General features: G+C 40.5%; 1 protein-coding gene across 7 annotated transcripts in view; it reads left to right on the top strand.

The window, feature by feature from the left end:
- ELMO1 (engulfment and cell motility 1) overlaps positions 1 to 24,237 on the top strand; it is a 536,725-nt gene that overhangs the window by 189,950 nt on the left and 322,538 nt on the right. For 4 of the 7 annotated variants that reach the window (XR_006298577.1, XM_043589266.1, XM_043589265.1 and 1 more), the window contains exons 8-14: positions 1,013 to 1,112; positions 8,010 to 8,161; positions 10,309 to 10,387; positions 14,957 to 15,001; positions 16,007 to 16,057; positions 18,603 to 18,725; positions 20,154 to 20,285. Coding sequence is in view for 6 of the 7 variants with exons in the window: in XM_043589266.1 (XP_043445201.1) it covers positions 1,013 to 1,112; positions 8,010 to 8,161; positions 10,309 to 10,387; positions 14,957 to 15,001; positions 16,007 to 16,057; positions 18,603 to 18,725; positions 20,154 to 20,285 (682 nt within the window). In the remaining variant the exon portion in view is untranslated. The remainder of the gene's footprint in view (positions 1 to 1,012; positions 1,113 to 8,009; positions 8,162 to 10,308; positions 10,388 to 14,956; positions 15,002 to 16,006; positions 16,058 to 18,602; positions 18,726 to 20,153; positions 20,286 to 24,237) is intronic. The other 3 variants (XM_043589269.1, XM_043589268.1, XM_043589270.1) reach the window with 1 other exon arrangement.

The raw sequence follows: 24,237 nt of genomic DNA, 5'->3' as shown, positions 1-24,237 counted from the left end.
GTTTACAGATTCAAATTCTGAACTATATTTTTTAAAAATCAAGCACATGAATCTGTGAGGTTGCATAGTATGCAGAAATCCTGATGGGCATAATTCAATGTACTTGAAGACAGTACTTATCTTGAGAGTTAACGTTTATTATGATGATGATTTACAGTAGAGGAGAGTTTCTGTAAAAGATTCTGAGTGTCTGTTGAGTGTGGTTTTGAACGCATTAGAAACTAGGATATTGTCTGATAAGGGTCATGGGTGGAACTGTTTGTCTCATCTCTGTTTTGATTTCTAACTCAAACATTAGACCCTTCCTATACCCTTCCAAATCACAGCAAGTCTATAGCAAACAGTCATTATTTCTACAGATTTTCTATAAAGACTATTAATAAAATGCTGTCCAGGGTAACAGAAATGAATATGCTTACTTACATATATATTTGTACCTATGTGTTTGTGTGTGTGTCTGCACTGACACACACACACACACACACACACACCACTCAAATCCTGTGCAAAGTGCTAATACTCTTAATAGAATTATTTCTAATTATTAGATACCATGAATAATAAAAGAAGCACATTGCCCTCTCTTGGTTACTCTAACTTTCATTTGCTGAAAAGCTTTTCTTTAAGTTATCATTTACTGAATGCTTACATACTACACATGTGATTAAGTGCTCTACAAGCAGTCCTGTGATTAAATAGGTATCACTATTCAGTTTTTCAGCTAAGACAGAGGCTCAGAGAGATTTGTGAACTGCCCAGTATGACATAGTTCACCAGAGTGAGAATCTCTGAGAGCCCAGGTCTGTCCCACTGAGGCCCTGGCTTATTCCATAAAACCCACCTTCCTCCTTTCCGTTGACTCACATTTTTTAAGAAGTTTCCTGAGGCCTAGCTGTGTATCTCAATGATCTTTTATAATTCTGCTGTATCCACTTATTTAAAGCTTTCTCACTTCTGTGTCTGTGCTTCTGCTCAGCTCTCCATCTCCATTAATCTTCTCTGTGTTTTCCAGCTTTGGAGACATGCTGTCCTTCACCCTGACAGCCTTTGTTGAGCTGATGGACCATGGAATAGTATCCTGGGATACGTTTTCAGTGGCATTTATTAAGAAGGTAATGCAGATTGTTTTTTCAGGGCTTAAATTACTTTCATAGATATTTTGCTCTGCTTTGAGGATATGTTATAGTTGTTTCTTATAGTTATTTGTGTAAAAGATAGATGTGGTTGTTGAAAATATTATGCATGTGGGGGTCTGGGCACCTAATTTCTATGTGAAGATGACATTGTCTCCCCAACAGGATCATAAGGGTGTGTATGTGAGAACCCACAGTCAAGGGAAATCAAGGAATCACATTGTTTACACTATAGAAGCAGTCCCTTAGGAGTCCCTGGACAGGATTCAGTTATTCTCAAGACCTAAGTAGAGTTTTTTCTATCCTTCGTCAACCTTCTCTGCCCTCAATCAGGTATTCAGGGAAGGGGAAAGAGAGAAAGCATATTGATTTCCTGCATACCTGGGTTTGAAGCAGGGATATAAGAGAAGGAGATGTGCTTGGGTCCATGCTTCTTAAGTCAAGCTCACTTGTAATCATGGTGCAGTAAATGTCTCTGGGATTGATTTCTCCTTCTTTAGGAGGAAGGTAATGAAGGGATGGGCAAGGTGGACTTGGTGTGGGAACAGAGGGCAGAAGAGTCCCCGCCGTTCCCTAAAGGGAAGGGGGGCACCGTTCCCTTATAAATTTACTTTATAAGTATAGATTTATGGGAAGGGTTATGTAAAATAAAGAATTTCAGAGAATCTGTGCAAAAGCTGGAAAGTCAAAGCAAAATCCAGAAGAGTCAGTTGAATTTTTTAAACCTTGTTATTTTAATCCATGTTGAAATCATGGTAGACTTACAGAAAAATTGCAAAAAACAGTACAGAATGTTCCCAAATGCCCTTCATGCAGCTTCCCCTAGGTTAACATTTTGCATAATGATGGTACAGTTACCGAACTAGGAAATTAACAGTGGTACTATTACCATTATTTGATTTCACCATTTCTTCTACTAATGTTCTTTGTCTGTCTAAGGGCCTGACCCAGGATCCCACATTGCACTTAGCTGTCATGTCTCCTTAGAGTCTTCTGATCTGACAGTTCCTCAGTTTTTCCTGGTCTTTCATGACAGAAAGTTTTGAAGACTACTGGTCAGTTATTTTGTAGAGTGTCCCTTATTTTGGATTTGTTTGGTATTTGATGGTTAAATTAAGGTTATGCACTTTTGGCAGGAATGCCAGAGAAGTAGTGTCATACCTTTCTCACTCAGCACATTGTATCGGGGTACATGATGTCGACATGTGTTATTAATGGTGGTGTTGACCTTGGTTACATGGTTGAGGTGGTATCTGCTGGGTCCACTCACCGTGAAGTTCTTTTCCTTTTGAAATTAATCAGTATCTTCTGGGAGATACTGCCTTGAATCAAAGGGCACAGAAAAACCCCTAGATTGTCAAATGAGGGTGTTGGAATTGGGTGCCCCAGAGATCGAATGCTTACATGATACATATTTATTTCAGACAAGAGCTGATTGAGAACCAGGGCCTTCTCAACAGACCTCTGAATTCTCTTCCCTTATGTAAGGGCATAAAGCCAAAGGAGATGATTAATGGGAACTACTAGAAGAGGAAGCCTCAGTCAGTGGTACGAAATGCTAAAAAGAAAAGAAACGATTGTAGATGAGAAAGCCAAGGAAACGTAAGCAGTGAATGATGAATGTGAAGAACAAATTGCTGTGTTCTGTCTTTCTAGGATAAAAGTTCTAGAGAAGTAAGTTCAAATCTGAAGATACTGGGTTTTGTGGATTTTTCATACTTAACAAAAATGTTAACTCATACTGGATTATGGCAGGCCTTTCTCTCCTACATCCAAATTGCCTTGGTTTTCTGTTGTTAGAGCCTCTTTTGCTCTAAAAATGTGCTGTTCTGAATGCAAATTCCTTGAGGTTGTATTGTGCTTTCATCCACATTATCTCTTTTGATCTCCAGAAATCCTTTCCAGAACAGAACAGACTGTCTTGCTATTACTGGTCAGGAGGGGAGGATACAATGGCTTGGGGAGGTTAAGTGATGTCATAGGGAGTGGAGTGTCACTGGTCCCATGGTTAAGGGCTTCTTCCCCTCATGCTATACACCTGTGCTTTCAAATGGTGGGAAAAATAGCTTCTGAAGATTGGTTGAACCAGTATCGCCTCTGTTCAGCCCTCCCCAACCTCACTGGTAAGAAGTTAAGTGATTTCTTCTGCTCTCCATTCTCCTTGGATCTTGTGTTTGTCCTTGTGCAAACACCCCATTTTTGTGAATTCTTTTTTTTTTTACTGGCTCCCAGTAGACCATGAGTCGTAGGAGGCTGGAACCACAGCTTTCTGCATGACTTTATCCTCAGGGCCTGGCACAGAGGAAGACCATAATACCTTTGTGTGAAATGAATGAATGAAACTTGTTTTGGAAGAATTTTTTTAAAACTCTAGAACTTGAAGAAAAGAAGGAGTATAGTAACACAGTATTTAACTCTATTTCAAGTAAAATTTCAGTTGTGAATGGACAGGGATTTGAAAACTTTTTCGTTAAATGACGTGAGAAGTGGTTAGAGAGAATAACAATAATTTAATATTCTAATTACATAAGAAAATGGTTTTCATTCATTGAAATTAAATTAAAAAGTCTAAGGAAGCAAAGACTGTGGTCTTGGCAGTTTAAATAAAAAATTAAATATTTTCTCAAAAGGCAATACATTTAATGGATTTCACATTCTCATTCCTTGCCATTCTCTTTCCTTTGCATTGCTACTTAGATCTCAGTCCCTTATGAGAATCTGAAAAATGGCCATCAGAAAATGACTTTATAATTGATAGTTTTTGTAAGGTTAACTTTTTTTATTCATTAGCTGGATCAAATTCAGCACTTTCACAACCCAGGAATTGTATGCAGGCAACTGTCTTTTAAATGGAGCTTTATCTCAACAAAACTCATCTAGGAAATGCCCTGACAAAAGATGTTTATCTCTGTGGTCCAGACTTGGCTTCCTATTAATGCCAAATTCATACCACTTTGGAGAAATATTTTTTCCCTGCCAGCCCGTCTTCTTCTTTATTATCTGTTTTCTTATGTGTGGATGGAGATTCTCGTTTACAAACTTTGTCTGCAATAAATAACATCATTTCATAAACATTTTGAAAGGTAGAATCCCTTGATGACAAAATGTAATGTTTCTTTTTAAAGAGTTGGCTACTTAGGGAGAGGGTAGGAAGTTGTGGAGAAGAAAGAAAGGGAAGAAAAACAAAACAAAAACCTAGAACTTTCTATCTTACCCTTTGGTTTTCCCCTAGCCAAGTATAACATCAGTGCCTTTTCTCAGAAGGGGTGTTTCATACAAATGCTCTTATAGCCTTAGCTCTGCAGGAGGGCCTGGTTCACCCTACATAGTTTTCAGCACCTGGACAGACATCCAGCCAATTCAGTTTAGAGACTCAGTAATTTTTACCTCTTAAAAGACTAGAGAGATTCATGGGCCTGTGCCCAGATAATTTAAAATATGGCAATGGAACTGCAGGCTCTCTGTGGTTCTTTTCAGTTTTGACAGCATGGAAGAATTTTAAGATCTCGCCCTAAGTTATTCTAAGAAGTGTTTATGTGATTTTAATAGTTTATATATTTGATGCATGCACTGTGATGCCCCTTAGCTTTTTAGAAGCCACGCAAATACTCCTCCGTATTATTTAGGTAACATTTAAAAATGAATGCAAGCATGTGGAGGTAGTATACATAATTATTGCTAACTCTTCTTACCTCTTCTTTCTTACAGTACAGACCTACTTTCACACAGCTGTGCTTTGGCTTAGGGCTGGCTCACCTGTGTGGGCCAAAAGTACAGTAATGGAGCCAGAAGTAATCTAAAGGCAAAGAAAGTCATTGTTTCTTTGGGGGTGGGCAAGAGAAATTAAAAATTTAACCAGAAAATCTTTACTGTTCTGTAACTATACTAAGATCTATAGTTATTTAAAATAGACATAGAGAATAACGCTTGTATTTTGACGAATTTGTACATGCCCTAATAAGGAGCCTGTCTACAGTCATTATGTTTGTTCAGTCAGCCCTGATGCCTTGGTTATTGGTACTTATTAGATGGAAAGATTGGGTCATTTAAATGTCTGGTTAGAACCACTGACAGATAAAGGCAAAAGGTGGCAGTTAGTTTAAAAAAGCCACTAGTATTTTAGTACTACAAAATACTAGTGCAAGTATTTTCACGTTCTCAAGCCACAGACTTGTACATAGACTTCTAACGATCTGCATGCCTGGTGTCTGTGAGGCAGGACTCAGCTAAGTGTGTTACACAGAATGCTCCTTTTGTAAGCTGCATTAGGATTGCTGAAATGATAGGTTCCATATCTCACAAAAGAGGTGAAGTATAGAAAAGATTAATTTTTAAGAATATTTTGATGAAGGTAAGGGGTTAGTTTTATGGGAGAGAAATTGATAGAAATGGCAAAGGGAAATGGAGTATGTATATGGAATTCAAATATGCCTGAATTAGAGCAGAGAACACAAACTCTTGTACAACATTTGAGCAAGCCCCCTGGTACCATGACGGCCAATAATGTGTAGGAAACTTTAAAAGAAGGTATAGTTTGTATCAGAAAATATTGAGAGTTCTGGTTGGATATTTTGAGAAAGGAAATGTTACCAAAAGGATATTTATGGAAATAGAGGATAAATGTGTATTAGAGGGGAATCTTGAACATAAAGGAAAGTGAAGATGCAGTCTTAGTAATCCAAGAATGAGTTGGCCCCTGGGCCGATGTTGTGCATGTACAACTGAATGCGTATCAAAGGGGAGACATCGTAAAATGTGTTCGTAGTGATAGAAAATAGGGGACTGGAATTATAATCACTAATGATTATGGCAAACTTGGAAAAAGGTGATAATTGAGAAAGGAGGATTAAGAAGACAATGAGATTGGTTTTCACACCTTTTAATTTAGGCTTTGTTGGAATATCTACTTGGAGTTATACTTTTGGATGCCAAGAATAAGCAATTAATGTACTTCATAGTAAATGCCTTTTTATTTTTCTGTCTTTGCTAGACTATAACGTCCTCGAAATTAAAAAATCATGTGGGTTTTGCTCATTTACCTATTTCCAGATCTTAGGACAGTGTAAGCCTCTTTTATGGCACACAATCCATACTAGTACTTGAATAAGTGAGAAGAGTGTGTGGAAGCTACAAGGTAGGGGGGCAGGTATTGACAGTAGGCTCTCAGGTGGAAGCTTCTCCAGGAAGTCTTAAAGGTGCATCCAAATTTACTAAATGGGGGCAAGAAAAGGAGCATGGAAGGTGGAGAGATAGTGCTGAGAAAAATCAGAAGTACTGTCAACAAATTTATTTGTGAGTTCTTCAGCTTTTTTTTTTTAATTGAGTACCAGGAATTATGCTGGGATAATGGAAAATGGTTGAGGTGGTGTTGGTGAAGAAGTCAAGGAAGTGACATTCTGTTTAGAGGAGGTCTAAGTGAAGTATTAAACCGTGGGCTCAGGATGAGGGTAATTGGATTTTTGTCAGAAAAAGATGGCCTTAGCTTGGTAGATTTGACAGAGTGGAGCAGACTGTGAGGATTAAGGCAAAGGCTTGCCAGGGACAGTAAACACATTGGAGAAGTTTATTAGCCATGAAAGGAGCTGAAGCAGTCTTTTGAGAATCTTAAAATTTTCATACTCTTCCTGTGCTTTATGCTATAAAATAATAGCTTTCTGGAATATAAAGCCATAATATTGCCATACTATACTTCTTCATGTCATCTATTTGCCACCCCTGAGATCCAGATGTATCTGGGGCCAGAGAGGGTATTGGTATCTGTATCCACTACCCTTACTTCCACCAGGGAGTCATTAGCTAGAAACAGTAGAGACGGTAACTGTGGTTGCCATGGGCACCTTTGCGTTTAATCTTGTACAAGGATGGAGAGGGGATGAGGAGAAGGGGTCAATGGGACAGCAGAAAGGAAGAAATTAGTGCCAATGGGGGGAAGCAGCAAGTGTCGATTTGTCATGGAACCAAATTATTTAGCTTTTAAGAAAGTAGTCATTATGTTGATATAATAACAGCCTTTTAGTGTGAGTTGTCAACAGACAGGAATAACTTTTAATGAGACCTCTAAAATAAAACCTTTATGGTACCCATGTGTTTGGGTTACTGTGATCCATTATTCTAACCCTTATTTTACTTCCCTCTTACATTGTGATTTATTGTGTTTGAGGCCTTAGTGATTCATTCCTTAGGGAATATATTTTAGTGCTTAAGCTATTATTTTAACTTTTAGCACTGCTCATTTAAATGTTCTCCTGTTTGCTAAATTTGAGATGAAAGGAATGTATTTTAACCATAAGAAAGTGGAAGAATGGGGGAAAGAGTGTTTCATTGTTGAATAATGAGGAGCGTAGCCAGTGCCTAAGAAGTTGCCAGTTGGATTGTGTTGACAAGTGTGATTTGTGTGAATCCCTTAAGAATATAACCAGGGTCATAATATGAACATAAAAATCATGAATCGTGTGGGTGAAGGAGTAGCCTGGGAATAGAAGGAAATGGCTATTAGTATATGTTGAAATTACTGTCTCAAAGAAACACAGGAGTCCTCACAATATACGTGTTGAAATCATCTGCCTCTGAAAGCTAAAACCCAGAAGAAAAATCCCAGAAAAACCAGAAAATAATTCTTTGAAGCTGTCTCCTTTTTAAAGTTGCTTATTATTGAATTATAGAAATAAGATATAAATATTGCTTTGTAATATGTAATATGAGCAATCATCACTGACTCGATGTGTTCCTTACTATCCTGCTATAATTCTAGATACTTTTCATCCTCTGTGTCTGGTGTTTCTTAAGTGAGCTCCTAATTTCCTTAGTTTGCTCCCTTCTGGACCTCCATGCTCTGTTTACCTCAAGTAGTCAATTGTGTCCTTCTTGGATTTTCAGATAGCAAGTTTTGTCAACAAATCGGGCATGGACATCTCAATCCTGCAACGGTCCTTGGCCATTTTGGAGTCAATGGTGCTCAATAGCCATGACCTCTACCAGAAGGTGGCTCAGGAGATCACTATTGGACAACTTATCCCACATCTTCAAGGGTAAGCATACCACTGCCACCCCCTCCATGAGGAGGGGAAATGGTTCTGGTAGACAGCCACCATGGAGCTCTGGGAAACACTTTGGATTGGTTTGATTAAATAGGCAGAAAAGGAATCTTGATTTGACATATAGGCACACCGTGTACCAGACCCATCCCCCATCACACTGAAATGGCACAGTGACTTGCCTGTGGAGTGGAGCGGTAGGGGGGGGGGGGGGGGAATGCCTGTTCCCAGTACCTGGCTCTTCATAGGCAGTCAGTTTTGATGAATGTGGTAGATACAGGTAGAATTTTACTTTTAACAAGGCCTAATAGGACAATTTGTTCTCTTGAGTTCTCAACAGTATCTTTCCTTAGTCATTAAAAATAGTGTTTTCTGTGATGAGTATTTTCATAGATAATTGGGAATTTTTAAAGGTAGGCTTCTTTCTTAGGCTGAAGGTGATTACAGTGACCTTCAGTTTTGTATTTTGTAACGTATGTGTTTTATCTCTAGCGGCTTGAGCTCTAAGATGAGGCCCTGAACAGCCTGTAGGCTTTCCCTTCTCTCTACTCTTAGGTAGTTAGTAAGGTTGCCTCTGAGAAGCCCCCCTGTACAATGCTACTTTATAAATTAACCTATTTGGAGTTGCAGGTGGCAACAAACCCCCTGAGGTAGCTTATACAAGACCGGGGGTTTACTGAAAGAATACTGGTACACTTTCTAGAACCCAGGAATGACTTAAGTAGCTAAGCCTTGACAAGGATAGAAACTATGGCCTCCTCGGAGTCCTCACAACAGGTCTTTTCTCTTGTGTTTTGGTTGGCACTAAAGTGACTTACTTGGCTCCCAGTAACTACCACCCCTGGTCTCTCAGGACACATTTGCCAGTTCTCAAGAGGAAATCTGATTGGCCTTTTGGGGTTGGGAATGCAGGCTGGGGCTGTGAGGGAATGTTCATTAGTTCTCAATATGCCAAAAATGTTACCTGTTATGTTTATAATGTAAACTACCAAAGCGCATTAGATGTTTCTTTCATTTGGAAGGGGGGATGGTGACCAGGATGTAATAAGATTTTAAGTCGCACAAGCTATGGATTGTGGCCTCAGGGAAAATGAGCACATGATGATTGTGTGCAAAATGATGATTTTGTGCAAAACCTGTCTAGAAATAATACCAGTTTCACATTTCCCTGAATGTGAAATGCATTATTTCTATAGTCTGTGTCTTTTCTCTGAATCTCGAGGGCATACTTGAGCATTCACGGTACACTTTGCCAAAGTGGAGAGTTTCTTATTTGGCAAGTGCCATGCTGAGGATTTTATATACATGAACTAATTTTATCCTAAAAGCAACACCTTTAAGAACCTGGGTTCTCACCCAGTGTTACAGATGAGGAGATGGTGTTTTGGGGATACCCCATGAACTCTTCCAAGGCTACATTGCCAGCCTGCGGAGCACTGGGCTTTAGATTTCATCCCTCCAAGGGCCGCGTTCTCAACTTTGCTTCTCCCTAAATTATTTCTGAATGTAGCTCTCTGGCTGCTCTTTGTTTGTGCCTTGGGTCCTTCTTGTTTACTCTTTACCATGGAGCTTCCATGAGATTTTTGCTTCATTTGGAATTTGTGACTTCATTTTGGTAAAAAGAAAATTTGTAAATTTAAAAAATAAAAACCTGTTGTTTTTATTATTTAAAAAGTTTTTATTTGAAAATAGATTTTTAGAATATGTAATATCATTGCCATGGAGACAAAAGTGGTATCCTTTATAATAAGTCCAGGAGTGTAGGGACAGGCAAGTCTGGTCCCTATATACTTCATGCAGCAGACAGAAAATCACACACACACACACACACACACACACACACACACGGCCCCTGGGTTCATGTTTTAAGCCTAATAGAGGAGAAGGGGAGAGAGCCGGCTGACCACCTATCCCCAGGGAACAGTGTGTTGTCCAGCTAGCAACAGTAGTTGTACCCCCCACTCTCCCACTGTGTTTCCTGCCTCATGATGATGATTGAAATACATTCTCATTCAGTGACAACTGCATTTTCTAGGCCATGTCTTTCTGTCTCATCTTTTTTTGGGGAGATCACGACCCTTATGATGGTCTGACTCAGAGGTAGCCTGTTCTGACTTTCTGTATTGTTTGTGTCTTTACAGGACAGATCAAGAAATCCAAACCTATACCATTGCAGTGATTAATGCACTTTTCCTGAAGGCTCCTGATGAGAGAAGGCAGGTAAGCTGGATTTCTTTTGTCTTAAGACTGTACCTGGGACTGGCAACTTTTGGGGCAGTGAGTGCCCTTTCCTTCCCATCCTGGGGAGTCCTTGGGCATCCCTGCTGCTCTGCAGCCCGGCTGGCCAGCCTGGGCTCGTTCACAGATCCAGTAGGCACTAGTTAGAGGTGCACAAGCCCTTGTCTGAGGAAGAACACTCGGAAGGCTCTGGAGGCAGAGTCCTTTCATCAAATGAAACCCAACGTAGAAACTCGAAACATAAAGAGATGCAAGTGTTACTGCTGTGGTGGAAGCAGAGGTAGAAGCCTTGAGATCTTCTGTCATGTCATTGAATGCTTCCTAGGGCAAGGGAGGTATTTCTTCCTGCCTGCAAGCTGTTCTCCTTTGCCCATGGAGGTTAAAGATGGCAAGGACAGGAGGGAGGACACGCAGATTGCTGCTACTGGTTGAGATAATTGTTCCTATGTCTGGGGAGCTCTTTGCTCCATGACATTTCTGTTGTCCACACATGCATGTGGCGGGGAGGACTGAGCAACACATTTCCCTTCTTCTGTGCAAACAAAGGAAGGGACCCTTCGATGGACCTATGTAAAACATGTCCTTTGATACTGTCCTTTGTCTGCAGATCTCTGGTTCTTCTGCAGTGAAGTAAAGGATCATTATAGATGTTGCTGTGGAAGAAGTAGAATTTTGCACGTCTTGGAATATAGCTTGCACCTCAAAATCCATTCCTGTTTTTTCCATCAACATAACATATATTGTGTTACCTTGGTCACAATTCACTTCATTTAAAAATGGGTTGGAAATATGAGATGTTTCCACCAATAGCAAGTATAGCGGGAGCTCTGTGACAGTTACCACTAAATTGTTTTAGCAGAACTTAGAAGCTAGCATGCTACTGGACATCATGTCAAGAATTTTAGTTTTTAATTTTATTTTTTTTCATTGCCAAGGATTTTAAACCTCTGTGACTAAATGTGAGGGTTTCTGGTTTTTCATTTAGAATCATTTGCTTATTCCTAGGGGGTTCTGTTTGCACAATGAAGGGAGTGGCTTTGTTGTTTCCTGTGTTTGGTTTGGTGCTGGAGCCGGGGGTTGCCTGCCCTCCCTAAGCCTGTGCTCCAGGCTGGATTTTTAAGGGGAGCGTGGCTGGTGGAATCCTAGGTGGCACTGCCCTCTTAATGTCTAAATATAAATTACTGAGCTCATGATAACCTCCAGCAGCCCAGCGAATGGCCTGACAGCTCTCACATATGCAGTCCTGACATAGGCATTGGAAAAGCTTGATCCTTCTACCGGCCAGATCAAGGACACCTGGCAAACTGGTAGCTGAGTGTGGAGTGGGGGTCAAGAAGCCTGCTATCTGGTCTGACCTCATGGGCTTCTCCTTTTTCCTGTGGAAGAAGACGTTGGATTTGGGGAAGCAAAAACTCATGCCCACCCTAAGTGCTATGATTTCACTTGGATCCCTAGATCTAAACCTGTGTAAGATGCATACACTTTGCATCTTCCTGGTATGCCAAGAAGTACTGTTAATCTTCTCAATTTGTATCAAATGACCATGGAGAAATAGGGAATCAGTTGCCTATTGTACTGACTCCAGAGTAATGACACCAATGAAAATATAATGGAATACCAACATAATGTTAGGTTTGGATTTTGTGAATCAAATTTTATTTTTTGAAAAGTAGGCAATATGAGACTGAGATGACACGGATTGGCAATATATTGCTATAATGATAATAAATCACAAAGGATAGTCTAATAACATTACATAATTTAAGAAAACACTCCAACTAAGAAAGATAGAGTATATATAATCAAGCCAAAAATTTAGACTGTAATTTAGTCTTTGAAATAAAAACAGCGACAACATAGAAAATTAATTTTGACTTTATAAATTGTGTTGAATTTAGGATGAGTCCGTGACTATTGTTTGTCAAGAAAAGGAATATTTAGATTTTTAATTTAAAAAATGTTTTTCAGTGCATTAAGAGAGAGTTGGCTCTAAAAATATAATTTCAAGTACATGACAAAAAAAGTTTGATGTTATTTCCTGAAGGTTAGTGGAGCCTGTAAAGCAGAAGATCATACTAATTGGGGATATCACTTCAGTTCTATTATATATATTGTTATTGGCTTTTCTTGTGAAAAATTAAATGTTCTGTATTTTGGGGGTAAATAGGAAAATTTACCAAAGCCTGTCATCAATGATTATATTTTGAGAATTTGCCATGTGCCAGGATCAGTGTTCAATGCTTTGTGTCTTATTTCATTTAATTCTCATGTCTTCGGAAAGCCTTATTATTGCCTCTTTACAAATGAGAGTCAGAGGGAGTAAAGAATTTGACCAATTGCTGAGGAGATAAGAGTCACAGCTAGAATCCCAACCTTGACCTTGCTCTTCTCTGCAGAGCATCCCATTGTCAGGGAGGCGTCACCCACAGAATTGTCTCCTGTTTGCCGAGAGAAGCACTCTCTGGAGCCTGAAAGACACAAGCCCATTTTCTCCCTCTGATTAGATTAAAACATAATCTAAACATTTATTTATTGGATTTATAGGAACAGCTTTGTTTGTTTGTTTTAAAGCCTTAGGACATTGGACAGATTCCACTTCAGTGAAAAAATTTTATTTATTTCAACTTCTCCTCCAGACTTTGGGCCAAACACATTGGTAGGACTCCATTAACTTGGTTTTCCTTACTTTTCAAAATGTTTAAAATGAATTCAGATGGATTTTAAACACCTCTCCTTGCTTTTACTGAGGAAAAATACCACCATGGTCAGATATTTTTACTTGTCAGGCAGACTGGAGCGATATTTTTGTTTTGTGTTCATTGAGTGGGCCTGAGAGAGTGCTGGGTTTAGAGGGGGCTGGGGCAGAACCTCCCGCTTTGCCAAGGCCCCCTGGGGGTTTGGGGGGGTGTGGGAGAAGGTGGTGGTACAGGGGAGGGGTCTCTTGCTTCCGCATGCCTCCTGGATGTGGGAGATTCTCCCTGTCTCTGCACAGGTGAAGGGAAGGGGTACTTGTGTGGGGAAGGGGGCTCTTGAGGATGGGAGCAAACGGATCCTTTTCCTTACAACTACATGCCATTATTCATGTTACCATTTTCATGGCATACATGTTGGTGAGGTCCCTTCCAGATTTCTCTATAAATATTTATGGTTTTCATAAGTATTATTTAAACAAAAACCTTTTTAAAACTTAAAAGATTTGGTGGGAAAATCAGAAAATACAGATTCAAAGGAAGAAGTTTGAATGACACCTCTAATTGCATGCCCCAAGAGAGAACTCTTGCAACTGGTCACACTTTGTGTGGCCCCTCTTCCTGCTTTCTTCTAAGCAAAGCCTCTTCTACATACATGATTTTTTTTCACTACATGCACTGGTTATTTTTTTAACTGCTTTTAAAAATGAAACAGGATTTTGTGAACATCTTTCCATGTTAATATACATATATCCATATTTTTTTATTTTTAAATTTTTTTAATGTTTATTTTTGAGAGAGAGAGATGGAGTGTGAGCAGGGGAGGGGGCAGAGAGAGAGAGAGAGAGAGAGAGAGAGAGGGAGTCACAGAAACTGAAGCAGGCTCCAGGCTCTGAGTGGTCAGCACAGAGCCCAACGCAGGACTTGAACCCATGAGCTGCAAGATCATGACCCGAGCCAAAGTCGGATGCTTAACTGACTGAGTCACCCAGGGGCCCCCCTACATCAATATTTATATCTATCTATACTTTTATATCATCTTAACGGTATAAAATATTCTCTATGGACTCTCAAGTTTACTCAGTTTTCTTATATTGAACAACAACAACAACAACAACAACAACAACAACAACAAATCCATGTTGGAGACAAGGATTTTTTATTTTCTCCCTGACCAAGTTTCTGTTCCTTACAAGGGTAGTAGAAAACGTTCTTTCATTTCCAATCATTTATTGTCTACTTTCTGTCAGACATAGTGCTCCAGGCATGGAATACAAAGATGAAAAGGACAGTCTCGGTGCCCTTAAGGTGACCATAGGCTTACAGAAAAAGATAAATAATGTCAACAGATAATTACAACAATTGCTGTAGATACTGGAAATAAATTGTCCTTTTTAACTTATTTAAAATTTCATCAATCAATAGGCTAAAATAGAGAACTTTTTTTCTTTTTTTGTGTGTGATTAGGCAGTAATTTCATTTTTATAAAAGAAAATAAATTAAAAGAACTGTAGGGTCCTTTGGGTTCTTTGTTTTTCCTGTGGTCCAAGAAAAAAAAGTGGACCTTCCTATTTGCATTAGGAAGCAAGTACTGCCTTCTGTGCGCACCATAGAAAGACAGGTTCTTTCCAGGCTGCTCTTTTACTTGTTTCTGTGTGTGTCATTGTCCTTGCTTTTTTATTCTTAAGAGATTGGAAGGTGATTTGAAACACCTCACAGTATTTATGCACTTTTCTCTGCAATGCAGTGGGTCAGCAGGGGTGTTAAACTAAAATTGTAACCTCTAACAGAGTCCTCTGAATTTCCATCCCTTCTTCTTTCCTACTTGCTTTCCTTTCTGTGGTGACGATGGCACCATTAGGTTGGTGTAGAGAGCAGTGTTGACATCCTTGATTGTCCTCTGACTGTAAGTCCCCACATTCTGTTTCTGCCCAAGCCTGCTTGCGTGTCCCCCTTGCACTTTCTCCCTGTGTTCTGGGTCCTCCTTGCTTCCTGCAAGTTTATTTTAACCTCGAATGAATTCATGGTTGTGTGTTTGAATCGTAGCTTAGTTTCTTCTCTACTCAGTTAAGAGCAGCAACCCTAAAATCCAGCCCCTCCCTGCCCAAAAAACAACACGCAGGTGTCTTCCTGAATATGAGCAGTATTTTTGTTTTTGAATGTTTGTACCATGGTTGTACCCAGCTTTATAATTTCTCCTTACTATCTGTTTCTCAATATTTAGAAAGAGTGTCCATGAATCATTTCTTTTAATAAAGTCACCTGCAATTCCTCTGTGTTAGCCAGGCAGCCCAAAGCCCAAAGTACAGCTTGTAGAAATGATGCCTAGCAATGTGGAGTGTGGGCTCTAAGAGCTTCGCATTTGCTCAGATATTTGTCCTTCCCTAAAGAGCTGCTCGGTTCACTTGCATACATTGTTTTCAAGCCCTGGGATAAGTACCACTCCCTCTTTGGTTTTGCATAGATTAAGAAGGTTTAGGTCCTTAAAATGATGGTTCTCTACTATGGGGATCTCCTTGGGGGCAGGCGTGTCTCCTAGTGAAACCTCCCTACACATGTATAGTCTAATAAAAGCTGATGAGCCTTTGGAATGGAGAGCCATTGCTCTCCTTTGGAGCATTCACTTTTAATTCAGTACTCAATTTTTCCTGGAAGGTGGAAATTCCTAAAAAAAGGAGAGGAGAAGTTTGTGGGTGCCAGATTTCCTTCCTCTGCTTTTGGACAAAGCTTTGTTATCAAAACAGAACATTCAAAAAGTCATTTGAATACCACTGCCTGTTGGTGTCTATTCCTTCATAAGAAATACTGCTGATATACAGTTAGGAAGCACACCCAGGATAGTCATTTGGGGCCATGTTGAAATGGATTTTTCTAACCTAAGGTTTTATGTGGGTGTGTTTTCCTCCAACAGGAGATGGCGAATATTTTGGCTCAGAAGCAGCTTCGTTCCATCATTTTAACAGTGAGTACCTACGTGCCGTGACTTCTTTGTTGGGTGGGAATGGTCTGGTGTGTTCATATATCTCCTCTTTTGGCTTCCATTCGTGGTGTGTTCTATGACTTGCTTCTGTGAGGAAGCAGTAGGAACTAGAAAGGAAGAAATGTGGTTTTGGAACTGGAATAAACAAGGCTTTCCCACAGGAATGGCCTCCTTTGATTGTAAGGAGGCGTCTCTGGAACTGCTCTAGAAAGACATTCTGGCAGGAAGGGGTGGAAATCTCTCCCAATGGTGCAGGTTTATTATAGTTACCATCACTCTAGCTTTACATTTAGGAAATCAGGGGCTCCTTGACTTAAAAAAATCCACTTGTGTGAGCTTATACAGCTTTTAATGAGGAAGCTAGCTGGAAACCTTCTCAGACTGACAGAAGCCCTGTAATTTTGACCATCATTTTCCTGGGCCCCTTTGCAAGACACAGGCAGGAAAGACATACATGGAATCCACTTGTGAACTGCAATGCAAAAATGACCTGAAATGTCAGTGGAAAAGAAGCCCTACATGTTACGTTGTGAATGCTTCAAAATAAATCAAATAGCATGATTTCCCGAGGCCTTATCTGCTGCTTGACTTTTAACCAAAGGCTGAAAGAAACATGCATGATTGATTTCCAGCTTACGAAAGAAGCAATTTCTGTTTCTGTGATTTCAAAGAGTTCTACAAGCTCACAATTACACACACACACACACACACACACACACACACACCAATATAATGAGTCTTTTGAAAGTTAAAAAACTTTATGAGGGCAAACACAATAAATATTCTAGAATCCAAAGCCAATGGCAATGACTACAGTTTGTCATCAAGTTTGATTTTAAACTTCCTGGCTGACAGGATAAAAAGAAACATATGAGTATAATTTTTATTGTTTAATGAAAGAGGTACCCCAGTTCTTTGGGGATGACCCACTTTTTCCCCCAGGAACTGGAATATGAAATGGGTGTTTGTTGAGTATCCTAGTAGATTCTTGGTCCAAGAATGGTCTGGTAGAGATTGCAGAGGGGGGATTCATGATATGGTTCATCTTTGTCCTGGCTCTCAGTGGAAGTGGAGGCTTCACTACCAGATGTAGTTCAGTGAAGGTGTTTGTGTGAGAGGAGGAGGGTGGAGGGACAAAGGATGAGAAATGTTAAATTAAGGTCTTAGCCCATGGTTGTTACCTGGGTGTGGCAGGGGGGGGGTTAGAATGCCCAGAATTAGCATGGGTGGAAGTGGCTGTGGCCTCCATGTCTGAAAGATCACTTTGCTTCAGTAGGAAATCTTCTATGAGACTTTGATGGCTGGAAGGTCAAGGGTGGTATTCTCAGGCCAAAACTTGGAGCACAGATTCTTTTGAGTTGCTAGTAAAAAAGATGGCTATACACCTTGGATGTGAGGCACATACTATGAAGTAACATTCAGTTCTGAAAATGGAAGGGTATGGGGTCTCATTCCACCTCTCCATCTCACTGACTAGCTTCCCACCCACACAACCCCAATATTTTGGTTCAGTGACTTTTTTCTGTTCCTCATTTTTTCTCTCTGCCTCTCTTCTTTAGCTGGCTATTTTGACGTGGTGCTCACAGCTAGGACATGGAGTCCAATGCATGTTGGGTTTGGGGGCACCTAGAGAAAGTTCTTTCAGATGGCAAGATGTGGTTGGCTCTATCACATTCAAAACCACTGATTTGAATAGTCGTTTCACCACAATGACCGGTTGTTTGGTTGTTCGGCATTTTTAAGGCACAACCACAGTCTCTGCTAAAGAAGATACATGTTAGGCCCAAGCATTTAGTCTCCTTTCTGACCCAGCTCTGGTGGGGGCAAAGGCCTCCATATCTAGTATCCTGCCATTCCTTTTATATTTGTTCCACTTTCACTCTCTTTCTAAGGGGAAGGGTCATTTTCTTTTCATTTAATTGTTAGTAGGCGAGTAAAGTTAAGCACATGCATTCCCTCACTGCATTATGGTGGTGGTGGTGGTCTCTGGATAGTTTCCACAGTGAATTAACTGCAGGCCTGACAGATACTTTGCTTTTTTGTGTTGCTTCTAAAACTTTTCCACATTTAGAAGTGGGATGACGTGTCAGGGACCATGGTAGGGTAAAATGATGGCAAAATTGCTTACAAGATGTATGCACCATTCGCTCCTCTACTGGCCTGCAGGGGATGCTTCTGTTGCAGAAATCCAGTCTTCCTTCTCAGCTTATTTCAGTCACACCTTCTTGACTCATATTGTGGCAATGACCAGTGCATTTCTAGTGCCTTCCATTCTTCTCCCTCCCTCACACAGTAGGTCTTTTCCTGGTTTCTGGCCCAAATAGCAGGAATGTTATTGGGCTCTGGAACATAAACAAAAGCTCTGAGATCACCTCCATGCTCCCCTTTCTTCTGAAGGGCGGTTCCACCCACCAGCCCACACTCCCTGTGCCTCCAAATGGAGAATTCAGGGGCTCTACCTGGCATAGTGATGGGGATTAATTGTTTGCTTTTTCTTTTTTAAATTTTTTCTGAACTATCTCTACAGAATGTTATCCGAGCTCAGAGAGCCATCAACAATGAAATGGCACACCAGCTGTATGTGCTACAGGTGCTTACCTTTAACCTTCTAGAAGACAGGATGATGACCAAGATGGACCCCCAGGACCAGGTGAGTGCTCACCAGACAGCAGCAAAAGCACATAAGGGAGAGAAAGTTATTTAAAATCTTTTCTGGGGCTACTCCCAAACCAGGAATTTTTAGGTGATGATAATTGTTTTATCGTCATCTTAGAACCTGGGGGAATGCATTTAAAATTTAGGCAAATTTAGGATCAGAGAATAAAGCAAATGGATTACTTCATTATACATCGAACACACACATATTCTTCCTTTATTGGATAAGGAAGCCTGATGTCACACAGCCACAGATCTTGGCTTTTGGTCCCAATACCTTCAATGGTAATGGCTCTGGAGTCAAGTTCCCGGACAACCAGGGCCATTTGGTTGCTCTGTGTGATACTGACCCTGCAGGTTGAGGAAGTGATTTCCATTCTCCCGTCGTCATTACCGAAGGTGGGGGTCCCAGGTGACACCTGATTTCTGGGCTTGCGTTTTTGTTGGTTGGCTGTTTGTTATAATTCTCTCAAGGTCTCTGGTTGTTGTGTGTGAGAGGTTATGTCTCCATCCAGAAGGCTTTTGGGGAACTTTACTGTGTGAGGGCAGAGTGAGAGGAAACAGCTGGGAATCCTGCTGTAGCACATTTTCAACTTAAACAGCGCTGCAGCTTTGGAAAGGAAAACACTCATTATTGGCACGTGAGGGCCTGATCTATTGCAGATGTGAACTGCACATGTGAAGTGTGTAACAGCCACGGCACTTCGTTCATGGCACGAGGCCATGCGATTAAGAATGATGGAGAGGCTTTGAGAGGCTGTCTGCCATGCCCTGGACTTTTGGCAAGGCCAAGTGTAATCATCCCAGAGAGATGAGACTGTCATCTTACCACTTCTAGTGATGGAAGGCCATGCATCTTAATGTGGAACAGCCCTCCCTGTTTGGAAATGCTTCCTTTTATTTATTTAAAACATACATTTTTCTCTTATCATGGTAAAATACACATAACAAGAAAGTTAACCATTTTAGCCATTTTGAAGTGTTTGTTTCCATGAAGTCACTTCTTAGTGGAGTCCGGGACCCCTTGTCACTTGAATGCTGTTCATAAACCTCTGTGCCTCTCACTTTGTTTCGAACAGTGTGGAAGTCCCAGGTTCTTGAACTTGGCTTGTATGAACCCAAGCCTTCCATCATACTTGGGGCTCCATTTAGAACTTCACTAGGCAATTGACACCAGTATTCCAAGTGACTTGGCCATGAGGATAATCGTGGAGGGTTGCCAGGGCTGACCAGCAGGGAGAGTGGCAGGGGGGACTATGCAGAGCCCTAACTTAGAACATTGGTTGTCTTTTATCTGTTTTTCTTTTGCCTGAAAGCAGTGATTCATTTAGACCCTGGGGAAAGAGGGAGTGTATGTAATGTCACACAATGAAAGCAGCTCTTCCCTCCCCCTCCTTTTTTTTTTTTTCCCTAACGCCTTCAGGCTCAGAGGGACATCATATTTGAACTTCGAAGAATCGCTTTTGATGCAGAGTCTGAACCTAATAACAGCAGTGGCAGCATGGAGAAACGCAAGTCCATGTACACACGGGATTATAAAAAACTTGGCTTCATTGTAAGTAAGCTGTCTCCAGTAAGTGCTCTCCTTCCAACATCAGGGGCCTGACCCCAGCCACACAACTGATGGCTCCTCCGAGCGTGTGGTCCTCTTGCGCCTCACAGAATAGTTTCCATATTTTCCAGATGTTTAGCTTTTTAAACAGGATCACATGAAAATCTCTTCTGGCTGCAGTGAAGCGGAATAACTTGCACAAGTGTGACTAATACTGAGTTTGTTTATTCGGTTCTGATTAAGTGTAGTTAGCCCGGGATGCATCTAGACTTCATTAAATCTACTTCACAAGATGCTTAAGGTTCTATTCGAATTAAATGGGCAATGGCAACTGTGGGATGGATCTTATTATTGGGTTAGTGATTGGATTACTTACATACATGGATTTTGTATCAAAGTCAAATTGGGAGGCTCCTGACATGTATTCACGGTCAGATTTATGTGATTTATATTTTCCTAAAAGTTTTGCCTTGCTATGGGCACTTGCTATGGGCCCCTAGATTTTCTTTTTTTCAGTTTACAGATCAGAACACAGCTTGTCTGGAATATAATCTGTTGTTTTTATTTCAACTTGGATTCCTTTATTGCCTTTATCATCATTGCATTTCTCCTGTGACTTTGAGCTAATTAATCTCAAATTCTCCAGCTATAAAATTAGGTCTCCATTTTAGCCTCCATTGTAAATGGCAAAAAATGAGATTTTGGCTTCAGGGATTAGAAATCACCAGGCATTGCTTTATATTACCGGATACACTCTCCTTTAATACACACACGCGCACACACACACGCACCAATATTAATATTTATATACATCAGTATCCTGCTTTATATGGTATTTGGGAAACCTTGCCTTTCATGGGCATTGTCTTTGCAAATATTTCCACATGAGTTTACTTGTATCGTTTTCCATTACTGAAGACTTTTTCATTGTTTGGATGGACTACACTTTATTTAATCAAACCCTTTTACTGAGCATTTCAATGTTTTGAAATTACCAATAAGTCTACAATTAACATCTTTGCCGCCCATTAGTTATACACATCCATGATCAAGTTATTCAGATAAATTTGTGGGACTGTCATTTCTTTGGCATATATTTTTAAGGTTGTTATTACCAAATGGCTTTCCTTTCCACAAACACTGACATTTCCACTTTAATCCAATGGATCGGAGTGACTATTTTTTTTAACTTTTCTAATGTTTCCTAAACTAAAGAAATCTGATAAGTTATTGTTTTTATAGTGATAGTCTTAATATATGTTTTCTAATAAGTATACTTGTCAGACATCATATTGTTGCTTTGCAACTTACTGTACAGAGGTACTGTGACATCATTTTTACCTCATCATATCTCATATTTTTTAATGTATATTTATTCATTTTGTGAGAGAGTGTGCCACTATGGGAGGGGCATAGAGAAAGGAAGAGAGAGAATCCCAAGCAGGCTCCATGCTGTCAGCACAGAGCCTGACAGGGGGCTTAAACCCATAAACCGTGAGATCATGACCTGAGCCGAAATCAAGAGTCAGACGCTCAACTGACTGAGCCACCAGGCTCTCCCATATCTCATATTTTGACTGACACTACATTTGATTTTATAGTTGAATCTATTTTTTAAAATCTTAGCAAAAAGTTTCGTGGCTGAAGGACCATGTGAGATTTCCCTGTACTTGCTGTGTATCGATGGTCAAGGCTTGTAGGTGACCCCAGCCCTGCTCTCATGCATCTGTGCATTGGCAGAGCCTATTTATCAGGGATATGGCTGAGGGAATGTGGATGGGGCTCACGTTCTCTTTCCCCACCCAGTTCTTTACAGGTTTTACTTTTGCATGTTGAACGAGGTCTATCCAAATCACCAGGGAAGCTTTGGAAAATCACCCAGTCTCCTACCCTCAAATCATATCAAAATAGCTTGGGAAGAGATCAAGGCATGTGTATTTCAAAATACCCCCAGCTGATTCTGACATCTTGCCCTAGTGGAGAGCCTAGGTGTAGGGTTTGCCTGAGTTGCTACCGTTTCGTGGTCTTCCTCCACTATTGCCTGGATTTCCAGTGCATTTGAACTATGCAGAAAATACACAACGTTAGTTCTTTCTACATGCTGCCACCCAGGACTCATTGTGTCTCTGCCCCAGGTCCTAGTGGTTTTTGTCAGGGGGAATTTGGATCCCAGAATGCACAGTGTCATTTCTTCTTCTGGCCATGTGTGTGAAGGACAGAGGAGAGAGGGAAGTCAGGGGAAGAATACTTACCAGGACTTGGATTATTACAGGTTCTTAGGGTTATGACAGATCTCTAGGAAGGGTATATATAATGGGTGTGGGACGTATGAAACATCTCCCTTTTTATTTTCGTGTTCTGGTCCTATGTGAAATAATCAGAGTATTTCATGAGCCAAACTCTGAGTGACTTTTCTCAATGTAGCTCCATCTGTGTTAACATGATGTTAATTCCTTCCACAGTTTAGTATTAGAGTATATCTGTCTTAGTTTTCAGTGTCTACTGAATGTTCTGCTTCAAGTACTTTGGGAAAAACAATGTATTTTTTTCACTTAAAATTAATTTGATGTGGTTTTAAGGCTTTAGCTCTTATGTGGCCTCCTTTCAAAGGACTTGAAAAGTCATTTTAGAAAAAGCAGAGACCTGGAACATAGGATAACCAAAAGAGAGTGTTGGTTTCCTTTATTTTTCCATGATTCTTTTTTTGGTTTTCAATTTTAGTCCTTCCCCTGAAACTTCTTCTAGGCCACTATCGTGCATAAGAGAGTTGAGAAATTGGAAAGACGAGTTAGTAATGATTTCTAATGGTGGAAATTTTCCAACAGCTTTGATAAGCAGAGATTTTCAGTTTCGAAGGCCAGTCTACCAGAAACAGACAAGCCTCAGTAAATGGAATCATGCGCTCATTGCGCCACCTAGAGACCGTCGTGCAAAAATGCTGGCGGGACACAAGTGGCCGTAAAATCTCTAGGTTCTGTAAGCTGTCTTGATGCACAATACTCTCTGTGCTTCTGAAAGAGGAATAGTCTTGCCCATTCCCTTAGTGAACTCCTTACTGTCTCCTCCTTTAGGAGCACTTGAGATTTGGACAATCTTTTGGATCTCTTTGAGGAAGAATTTCAATTCATAAGATGAAGATTGTTGTTTCTCATTTCACATCTCCTAAGGAGGCAACGCCTAGGAAGTGTTAAATGACAAGTTTTTGGAGTTCAGTGGGCCTAGATTTTAATTCCATATTTCCTAATTACAAGCCATTGGACCAGCGGGCCCATTATTTTCACCTCTTCGGCCATCAGTTTCCTCAACCATGCAGCTACTGTTCTATTTCAAGGTTGTTGGAAGGCCATTAAAGATCATCTGTTAGTGAGTGGCCCAGCACGTGGAACGGAGGATGTGCCCAGCAAATACCACTTCCCTTCCTTGCTTTGTGGAGAGCACATGTCATGGAAATCACAGGCAGCTTGTTCAGTTTTCCAAAGCAGGAGGGGCAGTTGCTCCCACAAGGCAGGCAGAACAGTTGTTAAAGGATAATAAAGCACAACACCTTTGAGAAGGCAGATGGCCTTACGTCTCTTCTCAGCACAGCATCCCGACAGAGCAGGTTTTTCTGATGAAATAATTCTGAAATCTCAATTTAAAGTGGCTAAATGGCGTGTATGGTTAGTCATAACACAGAAAAGCATCTGCTTCTAAAACAAAGCTGCTTAATCTTCTAAGATCTCTCAGTTCATGATTCTCTAGTTTCCAAGTAGACATACCTTTGCACGTCCCTGGGTGGGAGGAGGGTCAGGGTTACTGGAACTAAGAAGGGAAGGGCACATGTATTTCTCAAGGTGATGGAAGGCAGATTCTATTTAGAATGACTTTATTTTGAAAACCGGGGAAATGCCTGCTAACAAACTGTACCTTGTTGGTTATAATGGTCAAGAACTGTGTCAAATGGTATTCATACTCT

The sequence above is a fragment of the Prionailurus bengalensis genome, chromosome A2 (genome assembly GCF_016509475.1).
Source record: "Prionailurus bengalensis isolate Pbe53 chromosome A2, Fcat_Pben_1.1_paternal_pri, whole genome shotgun sequence".
In the NCBI taxonomy this organism is placed as follows: Eukaryota; Metazoa; Chordata; class Mammalia; order Carnivora; family Felidae; genus Prionailurus; species Prionailurus bengalensis.
This window is presented reverse-complemented; position numbering and strand designations above follow the sequence as displayed.